The sequence below is a fragment of the Tachyglossus aculeatus genome, chromosome 3, assembly GCF_015852505.1.
Source record: "Tachyglossus aculeatus isolate mTacAcu1 chromosome 3, mTacAcu1.pri, whole genome shotgun sequence".
NCBI lineage: Eukaryota > Metazoa > Chordata > Mammalia > Monotremata > Tachyglossidae > Tachyglossus > Tachyglossus aculeatus.
The window spans coordinates 99,882,806-99,894,854 of record NC_052068.1 but is presented as its reverse complement, the minus strand read 5'-3'; the positions used below and the strand labels follow the sequence as shown (position 1 = coordinate 99,894,854).

Below are 12,049 nucleotides of genomic sequence, written 5' to 3'. Positions count from 1 at the left end.
GTGACCGAGGCACAGCGAAGTGAAACGACTTGCCCAAGGTCACACAGCAGGCCACTGGTGGAGCCCCGATTGGAACTCAGGTCCCCTGACTCCCAGCCTGGAGTTCATTCCACTAGGCTATACCGCTTTTCCAGTGGGAAGCCTTCCCTGTTGCTAACACAGCTGACAGAGTCAAGAGGCAGAAACTTGATTAGAACCCAGCTCTCCTGATTCTCTAAGCGGGGCTAGTTGCTTCTAATAAAGCAACCCCAAACTTATTTCATGTATATTTGTTTATTTCATTATATATCATTAGTATTAAGTAATAATAATAGTAATAACATTTATAGTGTTTGTTAATAATAATAATAATGGCATTTATTAAGTGCTCACTATGTGCAAAGCACTGTTCTAAACTTGCTATTTGCATGCCATACACTGCACACACTGTATGTATGCTGTATGTATAATAATAATAATAATAATAATAATAATAATAATAGCACTGGGGTGGATACAAGCAGATCAGGTTGGACACAGTTCATGTTCTACATGGGGCCCATTTCAATCACTCTAATTGTATATATTTTAACGTCTCAAGTTAGAGACAAAACTGCTTGTGGGCAGGGAATGTACTTCCCAAGTGCCTAGTACAGTGCATGGCACCAAGTGGGTGCTCAATAAGTACTCCTTCTGCACCACTTGTCCCTCCGTAACACTCTGGGAAAGCTCCCCCACAGGAGGGTAAATTACCTGCTCTTTCCATCGAAGCTCCCGGATCGGCATAAGGACCGTCAAGCTTCTCTTCCTGCCCTTCCTTCCTACGATTCCTTTGGTACCAGAGGGCGCAGAGGAAACGGGAAAACGACCTCGCATTAGTTGGAATCTGAAGGGATGAGAAAGCTCTCAGGTTCAAGGCCCTGGTGTTCATGTCTGGATCTTAAGTTCCAACGCAGACACCCAGTTGGTGCACAGAGGAAGTCTGATGGGGGTACCCCAAACCCCTCTGACAGGGGGAAGGTCAGGAGAGGGGATAAGAGAGGTCTCCGGGGCTTTAGACTCTGTCTCCACCGACCCCGGTGACCCTCCCGCCCCAAAGCAGAGCGTGGCACAGATTGTTTCTTCGGAGGGGACGAGGGCCTAAGAAAGACGATGGATTTGGCTTTGATTGGGCTGGGAGAACAGCCATATGGCTGATTCAGCAAGGAAAGGCAAGCCTTAGTGGGGGTGCGGTGGGTTGCGGGGGCATTGTCTCCCCAGGCCCCAGAAGTCCGGACTGCGATAGCCGCCTACTGCTGCCCAGCATGAGGGGAAGGTTGGGGGCTGGGGGTCAGAGGGGGTGGGGTGGGGGGCGGAATGAGGCCCTGGGGCCGAGGCGGCAGAGATTCACCCTCACCACTCTTCACTGTGAATAATATTTATTCTTTTCCTTGGCAAAAAAAGTCCAATGCTACATCTTGAAAAACAAAAAACCCCACACAATCAAATGCATTCCCCATCACAGAAGAGGGTCAGGCGACAGTACAGATTGCAACTCATCATCTCTATCTTTTTTTTTCCCTCTCTTACACAGCTTGGTATAACATGATAGAGAAGTTCTGTGAGAACTAGATAATCTACAGGCTGTAGTTCCGAACTAGGAGAAAGAAAAGGATTAAGGATCCGTAGCATCCGGTGGTTTGCTTAATTCCCCGTTGATAGCACCCGTTTAAGTTAGGAGGTGAGTCCGGATGGACCTTAAAGGAATGAGGCTCCCACGGCCCGGGGAATGGGGCTGGAAGACTTTCCTCCTCGCTCTCCACCTCGGGGCTGGGGTCGGGGGTGGTCAGGGAGGGGACGGTGGGGAACCAGGCTCCCTGGACAGAAACTGTGGCTCGCGGGAAATCCGAGTCAGTGCTCTAGGGAGAGAATCAAGGGGATGGCCTTTAGTTCTTCATCATGGCAGGAGCGGGGACGGAAGCGCGCCACCCGCACGTGGAGAAGGGAGGAGGGAGCTTCGCCCCCATTGGCTAATGCCATCCAGGTCACTCTGGGCACCGCCTCGCCAGACGCCCTCCTTCCTCTTTATTAGGACGAGGAGGGGCAAACCTGACAAGGTCCTCGGGCCTCTGCCCACCCCCCGCCCCATCGAGAAGACTATTAAATACACAGCACACACGACACACACAGATAGCCCTCCCCGTCCCCCCCCAACCACCCTACCCCCCAAAACTGAACTCACTCCAAAAGAAACAAGTCAGGGAGACCCGAATGCGGGGGGAGGGGGACAAACTAGAAAGAAGAGAAGCCTTCCCCCGTAACCAAAGCAGAATTCACAAAGCTTGGATCTCTCAGTTGGCTCCGGAGCGGGTGGCTGCCTCTCAGCCCACGCCCGGGATAAGCTCAAAAGGTCTGTGGGAAGGGTCACTCCCACTCCTCACTCCAGGGCTCCGGTGCCTCTCCCAGCAAACCCCCGTCCCCTTTCGGAAAACCTCCGAGTCTCCAGTCAGCCTTGGGAGCGGGACGTGAAGACAGAGGGAGCAAAAGCCTTTTCCCCCTCTGGTGGCCCCAGGAATCCTGGCCTCTCCCTTCTGGTACTCCCGGGGCTCCGGAGGAATGAGGCCCTGGAGTGGAGAGGGCAGGAAAAAGGAGGAGCGGGCTTGGCCAAGCCTGTGTTCCCAGGATGCCTGCCATCTAACAATGCTTTATTTCCAGGTCGGTGGTTTTTCTGTTTTTACTGTTTGTATACAGTGTCGTTAGACTTGTACTTTAAAAAATAAGATAAAACGAGCCCCAAAGTTGGACTCTGCGGATAAAGTAGTTTCTTTTATAAATATTTTAATTACAAGTAATCCTCACTTCAGGTAATGTTACCCGCACACGCACACACTCACGCACACAAACACACACATACACACACCTCTTAAACTTTCACAGAAAGTCTGAGAGTGCCCACGTAATCATTAAGGAACCCTACCTCACAGGAAAGTAGGAGCCAATGTGGCCGTATCAGCCAAAGAAGCCAAATAAAGGGGGGGAAAGCACAGGTCACTTAAGAGCCAGTACAATGAGGGCTTAAAAAAACCCCAAAAACAAAACAAAAAAACCCCACCTTTGGTTAAGAAGCTAAAGGGACCAAAGCAAAATTCTAGTAAAAAAAAAAAAAAAAAATCAAAGAAAAAGCATTTTTAGACTGGTGTAAGAAGCCTCTGACACTAAGCAAAAACCAAAAGAAAATGCTCTTGTGCTCAGACCAGAAAACAATGGCATCGCACGACTGCAAACTCCAAAGAAGAGACGAGGAAACGGAGAGTGGAAGTTACTGGAAATCTCTGCATTTTGGAAGAGAGGGGTCATTAGCTCCAGAGCCCGGCATAATTCCCGTGAAGGCCCGAGGGGAGAGGACCGCCTGCAACAAAGAGTTTCGTTCCAGACGAGTCATAGCAGTGGGTGTAAACGGCGTTAGGGAAGAAATCGATGTCGGAAAAGTAATTCCTCCACGTTTCGTCGTGATTCTGTGGTGAGAGGGTGAGAGAGAGCCACACACACATACACAGAGGAACTGGGTTAGTGCCAGGTTGGGAAAACGTCACAAGAACATTCAAAAAATTCCCTCTAAGCCCTCCACGAGGGCCCAGAGAAACCAGCCCAGATCAGAACTACCCAAAGAGCCGATTGATGCCTGTCTCTCCGCTTCTAGACTGTGAGCCCGATGTTGGATAGGGACTGTCTCTATTTGTTGCTGAATTGTACTTTCCAAGCACTTAGTGCTGTGCTCTGCACACAGAAAGCGCTCAATAAATAATAATAATAATAATGATGACGGCATTTGTTAAGCGCTTACTATGTGCAAAGCACTGTTCTAAGCGCTGGGGGGATAGAAGGTGATCAGGTTGTCCCACGTGGGTCTCACGGTCTTAATACCCATTTTACAGATGAGGTCACTGAGGCCCAGAGATGTTAAGTGACTTGCACAAAGTCACACAGCTGACAAGCAGAGAAGCAGCATGGCTCAGTGGAAAGAGCCCGGGCTTTGGAGTCAGAGGTCATGGGTTCAAATCCCGGCTCCGCCACTTGTCAGCTGGGTGACTTTGGGCAAGTCGCTTCACTTCTCTGGGCCTCAGTTACCTCATCTGTAAAATGGGGATGAAGACTGTGAGCCCCCCCGTGGGACAACCTGATCACCTTGTAACCTCCCCAGCGCTTAGAACAGTGCTTTGCACATAGTAAGCGCTTAATAAATGCCATTATTATTATTATTATTATTATTATTATTATTATTATAAGTGGCAGAGCCGGGATTAGAACCCATGACCTCTGGCTCCCAAGCCCATGCTCTTCCCACTGAGCAACGCTGCTTCTCTAAATGAATACGATGGAATGAATGAATTTGGAGCTCTTGGTTCTGTGAGAATTCTTGTGTTATAACGTTATATTTTGCTCACCCAAGGGCTTAATAATTTTGGCACTTGTTAAGCGCTTACTACGTGCCAAGCACCGTTCTGAGCACTACGACAGATACGAGTTAATCAGGTTGGACACAGTAACTGTCCCACATGGGGATCGCACTTTACTCCCCATTTTACAGATGAAGGAACTGAGGCACAGAGAAGTGAAGTGACTGGCCCAGGGTCACACAGAGGGCACGTAGAGGAGCGGAATTAGAACCCAAGCCTTTCTGACTCCCAGTTCCATGCTCTTTCCACTAAGCCACTCTGTATTCTGCATACATTCAAGCACTTGATGGATACAACTGGCTGATCGATTGATTTTCACGTGAAATGCTGTATAGAGTTTATTGCTCCATAGGAAACAGCCATAAGGGGGTCTGACTGCCCGCCCACCCACTGTCACAAAGATGCTGGGGACTGGGGGAGGCTGGCTCTGGGGGGTCTCCTCTGAAAGTGGGGATGAGAAAACCACCTCCTCGACCCCCGCCCCCGAGAGGGGAAAGAGCATGGGAGGGCTGAGCGCGGAGGAAACACAACGCCTGCCCTCTGTCCGCGACCAATCTACCGCCGGCTGGGCTCTGCCCTGTGGAAGTCTGGATGCGGGGCTCAGCCTCACCATCACTGCAGTGGGGAGAAAGGTGGGGAGGACGAGGCCCAGGGTTTCCCAACTCACTAAATAAAGGGGACTCAGAGAAAGCTCGCTGTTCCTTAGTGCTCGGGCCGAAGAGAGCGAGCGCGGTGGGCTAAGACCCACTGATCAGGATGAGGGGCGCTTCTGGATGCTCGAGGGAGGTGGGTTGGAAACCAATGAATGGAAACACATCTTCACGGCATCGGGGGTTAACGTAAGGGATCCGTTACCACAGGAAGATGTGGGGATGAGAACATCAGTTGGCTGCAAAAAGCATTTTTTTAAACGGTATTTGTTCAACGCTCATTATGTGCCTCGTACTGTACTAAGCGCTGGGGCAGGTGCTAGCTAATCAGGTTAGACACAGTCCATGTCCCACGTGGGGCTCAGAGTCTGAATCCCCATTTTGCAGATGAGGTACCTGAGGTCCAGAGAACAATAATAACAATAATGATGGCATTTATTAAGCGCTTACTGTGTGCGAAGCACTGTTCTAAGCGCTGGGGAGGTTACAAGGTCCCACGGGGGGCTCACAGTCTTAATCCCCCACTTTACAGATGAGGTAACTGAGGCTCAGAGAAGTGAAGTGACTTGCCCAAAGACACACAGCTGACAATTGGCGGAGCCGGGACTTGAACCCATGACCTCTGACTCCAAAGCCCGGGCTCTTGCCACTGAGCCACGCTGCTTCTTGTGGCAAGTGACTTGCCCGAGGTCACTCCGCCGACAAGCGGCGGAGTCGGGATGAGGACGTGGGTCTTCCCGACTCCCAGGCCTGAGGTGCTGCTTCTAGATAGATTAGGGTCGGATAGATAACGTGCAAGTCAGATTTGCAGGCGATCGATCTTTTAGGGGAACGCTAGTACCATTAAAAGTCCTCGCCCCCCCGGTGAACGGTGTCCGCATCAGCGATAGGCTACGGGGCCGGAGTGGGCCGTGGGCTTGCCCACAGTGGGCACCGCAGGAGGCCCCAGAAGCTCACGCTCGGCCCCGCAGCCGGCGTGGCTCCTCCCCAGCGCCCGCGCTGAGGCCTTACCAGCCAGCCTTTGCCAGTGGTGAGCTTCAGAATCTCCCCCGCCAACCTGGGCTTGGCCCCGTAGCAAGCAGACGACTTCTCCTCCAGGAACCGCTGGGACCGGATGTCGTAGAACAACAGGGAGCCCTGGCCCGTCCCCACGGTGATGATGTGCTCGTAGAAGCTCACGGAGCGGATTCCTGCGGGGGGATGAGAGGCCAGGGTGGCGCGGGCAAGGGCAGGGGAGGGGGGGAGAAGGAGGCTCCTGGGGCGGGGCAGTGGCCTGGCACGGCGGGCTCCGGGCCTGCCAGGCTCGAGTGTTTGCCCAGAAGTCACCCAGAGAGGACTAGAGACCAGCCCCCTCGGGCGGACAGTGGATCATCCGTCTCCACCGGAGAGAGCCCCTCGGGGCGAGAATTCCAGGGGCAACCTTTGGGGTCAGATGGCCTCGTGAGGATGTCCAAACCGGAGGGGCCTTACTGGCCTGCCCTCACCTGGCAGGAGCAGAGAGACCCGAAGGGAGAAGGCCTGTTGACCACTTCTCTGGGGAGTTCCCTTCCCATCCTCCTCCTCCCCGCTCCTCCTGGAAACATTATCCAACTTGTCTTCAAGGACGCTGTCCTCTCCTGGTTCTCCTCCTGTTTCTCCGGCTGCTCCAAATCAGGCTCTTTCACTGGCTCTTTCACCCCTCTGCCTCCCACCCCCTAACCGTGGGAGTCCCTCAAGGCTCAATTCTGGGTCCCCTTTTGTTGTTCCCCACCTAATCAATCAATCAATCGTATTTATTGAGCGCTTACGTGTGCAGAGCACTGTACTAAGCGCTTGGGAAGTACATGTTGGCAACATAAGTACAAGTTGGCACCTACACCCGCTTCCGCAGAGAACTCATTTGCTCCCGTGGCTTCAACTACCGTCTCTTTGAAGATTATTCCCAAATCTCCATCTCCAACCCCGACCTCTCTTCCTCTCTGCAGTTCCACATTTCCTTCTGCCTTCAGGACATCTCAACTCGGACGTCGCGCCAACACCTCGAACTTAACGTGTCCAAAATGGAACGCCTTATCTTCCCACCCAAACCCTGCTCTCCCTCTGACTTTCCCATCACTGTAGACGGCATCACCATCCTCCCTGTCTCCCAATCCCCTAACTCTGGCATTATCCTTGATTTCTCTCAATCGACCCACATATTCAATCTATCACTAAATTCTGTCAGTTCAACTGTCACATCACTAAAATCCGCCCTTTCCTCTCCATCTAAACTGCTACCACGTAATCTAAGCGCTTATTCTACCCTGCCTTATATCAGCCTCCTTGCTGACCTCCCTGCCTCGTTTCTCTCCCCACTCCAATCCATACTTCTCTCTGCTGCCCCGATCATTTTTTTACAAAAACATTCACTCTGTGTTTCCCCACTCCTCAAGAACCTCCAGTGGCTGCCCATCCAGTCCTGATCTCTCTCCCTCTCTCCAGGCTCACATCATCTCCTGCCTTCAAGACATCTCTACTTGGATATCCTTCCATCACCTCAAACTTGACCCATTCAAAACAGAGCTCCTTATCTTCCCACCCAAACCCTGTCCTCCTCCGACTTTCCCATCACTGCAGACGGCATCACTATCCTTTCTGTCTCATGAGCCCGTAACCTTGGCATTATCCTTGACCCCTCTCTCATTCGACCCACATACACAATCCGTCACCAAATCCTGTCGGTCCCACCTTCGCGACATCGCTAAAATCTGCCCTTTCCTCTCCATCCAGACTGCTACCACATTAATAATCCTCTCCCGCCTGGACTACTGCATCAGTCTCCTCGCTGACCTCCCAGCCTGCTGTCTCTCTCCACTCCAGTCCATACTTCGCCCTGCTGCAAGGATCATTTTTCTACAAAAACGTTCAGGTGTCACCCCCCTCCTCAAAAAACTCCTCTGGTTGCCCATCCACCTCCATATCGAACAAAAACTCCTCGCCACTGGATTTAAAGCACTCCGTCACTTTGCACCCCCCCCACCTCACATAGCTTCTCTGCTTCTACAACCCAGCCCACACGCTTGGCTCCTTTAGTGTTAACCTCCTCACTGTGCCTCCCTTTCGCCGGCCTCATCGCCGACCCCTGGCCCACCTCCTGCCTCTGGCCTGGAACGCCCTCCCTCCTCAAATTCTCCAATTCCTCTCCCCCACTTCAAAGCCTTTTTGAAGGCATTCCTCCAAGAGGCCCTCCCAGACTAAGCCCCACTTTTCCTCATCTCCCACTCCCTTCTGCGTCCCCCTGACTTGCTTCCTTTGCTCTTCCTCCCTCCCAGCCCCACAGCATTTTTTACATATCTGTAATTTTATTTCTTTGTATTAATTGTATATATATATATATATATATATATATATATATATATATATATATAAAATTGTATTTATTTCTTTGTATTGTCTGTCTCCCCGTCTCTGTACTGTAAGGTCATTTTGGGCAGGGAGCGTCACTGTTTTTTGTCACGCTGTACTTTCCCAATACGATTGAATGAATCCATTTCCACACCCAACAGAAACTCTTTACCAATGGCTTAAAGCATGCGAACGCTTTCCCCCTTCCTCTCTTACCCCACTGATTTCTGATTACGACCCACTCTAAACACTTTGCTCCTCTAATGCCAATCCCTACTCACTGAGCCTCGATCTCATCTATCTCACCGCCGATTCCTCTCCCACATCCTGCCTCTGGCCCCAAATACCCTCCCGCTTCGTACATGACAGATTACTTTCCCCATCTTCAAGGCCTTGTTGAATAGCAATAATAATAATGATGGTATTTGTTAAGCACTTACTGTGTGCCAAGCACTGTTCTAAGCGCTGAATAATAATAATTGTGGTATTTGTTAAGGGCTTCCTATGTTCCAGGCAGTGTACTATATGCTGAAGTGGGGGTGGATCACGCTATCCCGGTGGCTGTCAACTTACATGGGATGCTTCCGGACCGAGTCGCCTCCTGGCTCCCCCCGACCCGGCCACCGAGCCCACTCCCCTCGGAGCTACCCACGGGTGGTCCCGTGCCTGCCGCTTCCCGGACCCTCTGGCTGGGGGGCCGGAGGCGGGGCGTTCCTTACCGCTGCCGCGCTCCCGGGAGCAGACCGACTTGATGTTGTTGGACGGCTGCCGCGGGTCCAGGAAGGAGACGTGGGCCTGGGACCCCACCGCGTACACGGACCACTCGTGGCCGTAAGCCAGGCACACGTTCTCTCGGCAGTAGGGCAGCTTGGTGGAAAGAAGCTGGAAAACCAAAGGACGGGGAGGGGAGGAGAAGGGAGGGAGGGAAGAAAAGGGGAGGGGAGGGGAAGGGAGGAGAGTTCCCCCCACCCCCACCCAGGCCAGCATGAGCAGAGAGAAAGGCTAAAAGACAAGCAGCGGGGCTTAGCGGAAAGACCACGGGCTTGGGAGTCAGAGGACGTGGGTTCTAATCCCGGCTCTGCCACTTGTCTGCTGTGTGACCTCGGGCAAGTCACTTCACTTCTCTGGGCCCCAGTTCCCTCATCTGGAAAATGGGGATAGAGACTGTGAGCCCCACGTGGGGCAACCTGATTACCCTGTTTCTACCTCAGTGCTTAGAACCGTGCTTGGCACATAGTAAGCGCTTAACAGATACCCTCATTATTATTATTAAAAGAGGGGAACGGTCTCATGGTCCCATGGGAAGGCTCTCAGGGGCCCAACGCGACAAAGGGCAACAGACATAACCGGAAGATCATTGTGGGCAGGGAATGTGTCTGTTTGTTGGTGCACTGTACTCTCCCAAGCACTTAGTACGGTGCTTTGCCCACAGTAAGGCGTTCAAGCAATACAACTGAATGAATGAATGAATGGAAGAGGGGACTCGGATCGAAGCCCCCGTGCAGTTGGGGGAAAAGAAGCCGCCCTGCTGCGTGGAGGCGGAGGGGGACCCAGGATAGGACAGGACGGATTGGAAGCTCATTATGGGCTGGGAATGGGTCTGTTAGTTCTGTTGGGTTGTCCTATCCCAACCGCTTAGTACAGTGCTCTGCCCCTACTAAATGCTCAGTAAATACCCCCAACTGATTGACTCATAATCTGAAGCTCTGCCCTCGGCTGGGAGCAGCTGTAACAGGGCAAGAGCTTGTCCAGGGGCTGAGTCCGCTTGGGAACAGCCAAGCCGACGGGGTAGTACCGAGGCACATTCCCAAACGGACTACCAACTACCCCAAACGTAGTTATCTCGGCGTCTGCTGACTGCAGTGAACCCCGTTCCTCCCCTTTGGAGGGCTCCAGTCCAGAACCCCTGACTTAGGGCGCTTACAAATTGAAGGGGGGGGGGTGGGGGGGGCCCAGGTTTCTAATAGCCACGAGTTGCAGGATAAGCCAACCAGCTCCTTCCAGGTGGGTATGGGGAGGGAGGGGTGAGCAACCCAGGTTGACGAAAACCTAGAGGTCTAGGGGAAGGCTAAGAACCACAAATCTCCCGAGTAGCCAGGTCAGTTATCGGACCCTGCCGAAGGCAGGGGAATGCCACCTTTGATAGTGTGTGCTCGGCTTTCCAGAGATGGAAGTAGCCATCCAAGGATACTGCTCCAAGCTCCTGGAGGAAGAAGAGACAAAAAAAAAAAAAGAAAGGAATAAAACAAAGAACAGTTGAAACTTCCCCGGGGGGAACAGGATGGGGAAAGGATCATTTCACCAAGGGGAATGGGGATGCGGTGTCAACCTCCTGCATCGCAAGCATCATGATCATCAGTAACAGAGGCAGAAGCAGTGTGGCCTAATGGAAAGAGCCCGGAGCCTGGGAGTCAGAGGACCCAGGTTCTTAATCCCGGCTCTGCCACTTACCTGCTGTGTAACCTTGGGCAAGTCACTCCGTTCCTCTCTGCCTCGGTTCCCTCCTCGGCAAAATGGGGATTCAATACCAGTTCTCCCTCCTGTTTAGAGTGGGAGCCTTAAATGGGACAGGGTCTGTGTTCAATCTGGTTAACAGGACGACCTGATGACCTTGTATCTGTTCCAGCACTTAGTACAGTGCCAAGGCACTTCACGAATACCTCAGTTATTTAATGAGCACCTCCTGGGTGCCGGGCACTTTGCTAGGCAGTTAGGAGCCCCCGACCAAAGTGGAAAACACAATTACAATCACGGCAATGTAAAAGACACAGTGTTTCCAGACCCCAGAAGGCATAAACACTTATGTGTATATCTGCAATTTTATTTATTTGCACTGATGTCTGTCTCCTCTAACTCTAGACCATAAGCTCGTTTTGGGCAGGGATTGTCACTGTTTATTGTTCTATTTTACTTTCCCAAGCGCATAGTACAGTGCTCGGCACATGGTAAGCGCTCAACAGATACAACTGGCTGAATGAATGAATGAATGGCCAACAGATCTAACAACCGATTTGGATTCACCGGCACAGACACACATTTGCACTCCCAAGAGCAACTCAACTGCTTTCATGGGACAAAAGCCACGTGACAATCAAGGAAACCCAAGTAGCATCTGGTAGTTACCTTCCCCTTTGTCGCGTATCATGTGAATATGAGGAAAAGGGTGGGAGGAAGGAATTCTTTGTTTAAAAACCTTAGGCAGAGGTAGTAAATGTGTTCTCCAGGTGACAAGTCAGACAGAATTTTGTCACAAGCCCGGCGCTCCCGCTCCCCAGCCCACTAGGCCAATTGCGGTCTCACCTCCACAACATCGCCAACATCTGCCCTTTCCTCTCCATCCAAACTGCTACCCTCCTCGATCAATCTCTCATCCTATCCTGACTGGATTACTGCATCAGCCTCCTCTCTGATCTCCCATCCTCGTGTCTCTCCCCACTTCAATCTATACTTCACACTGCTGCCCGGATAGTCTTTGTGCAGAAACGCTCTGGGCATGTTACTCCCCTCCTCAAAAATCTCCAGTGGCTACCAATCAACCTACGCATCAGGCCAAAACTCCTCACCCTCGGCTTCAAGGCTGTCCATCGCTTCGCCCCCTCCTCCCTCACCTCCCTTCTCTCC

At 52.0% G+C, this 12,049-nt stretch overlaps 1 protein-coding gene across 2 annotated transcripts in view; it reads right to left on the bottom strand.

Annotated features, from left to right (window-relative positions):
* Positions 1-2,194: 2,194 nt before the first annotated feature.
* The window catches only part of DCAF12 (DDB1 and CUL4 associated factor 12), a 70,284-nt gene continuing 60,429 nt past the window's right edge, over positions 2,195-12,049 (bottom strand). For both annotated transcript variants that reach the window (XM_038744346.1, XM_038744347.1), the window contains exons 6-9: positions 10,566-10,631; positions 9,148-9,310; positions 6,077-6,255; positions 2,195-3,473 (exon numbers count right to left, since the gene is read on the bottom strand). In XM_038744346.1, coding sequence (XP_038600274.1) covers positions 3,315-3,473; positions 6,077-6,255; positions 9,148-9,310; positions 10,566-10,631 — 567 coding nt within the window. In that variant the 3' untranslated portion in view covers positions 2,195-3,314. The remainder of the gene's footprint in view (positions 3,474-6,076; positions 6,256-9,147; positions 9,311-10,565; positions 10,632-12,049) is intronic.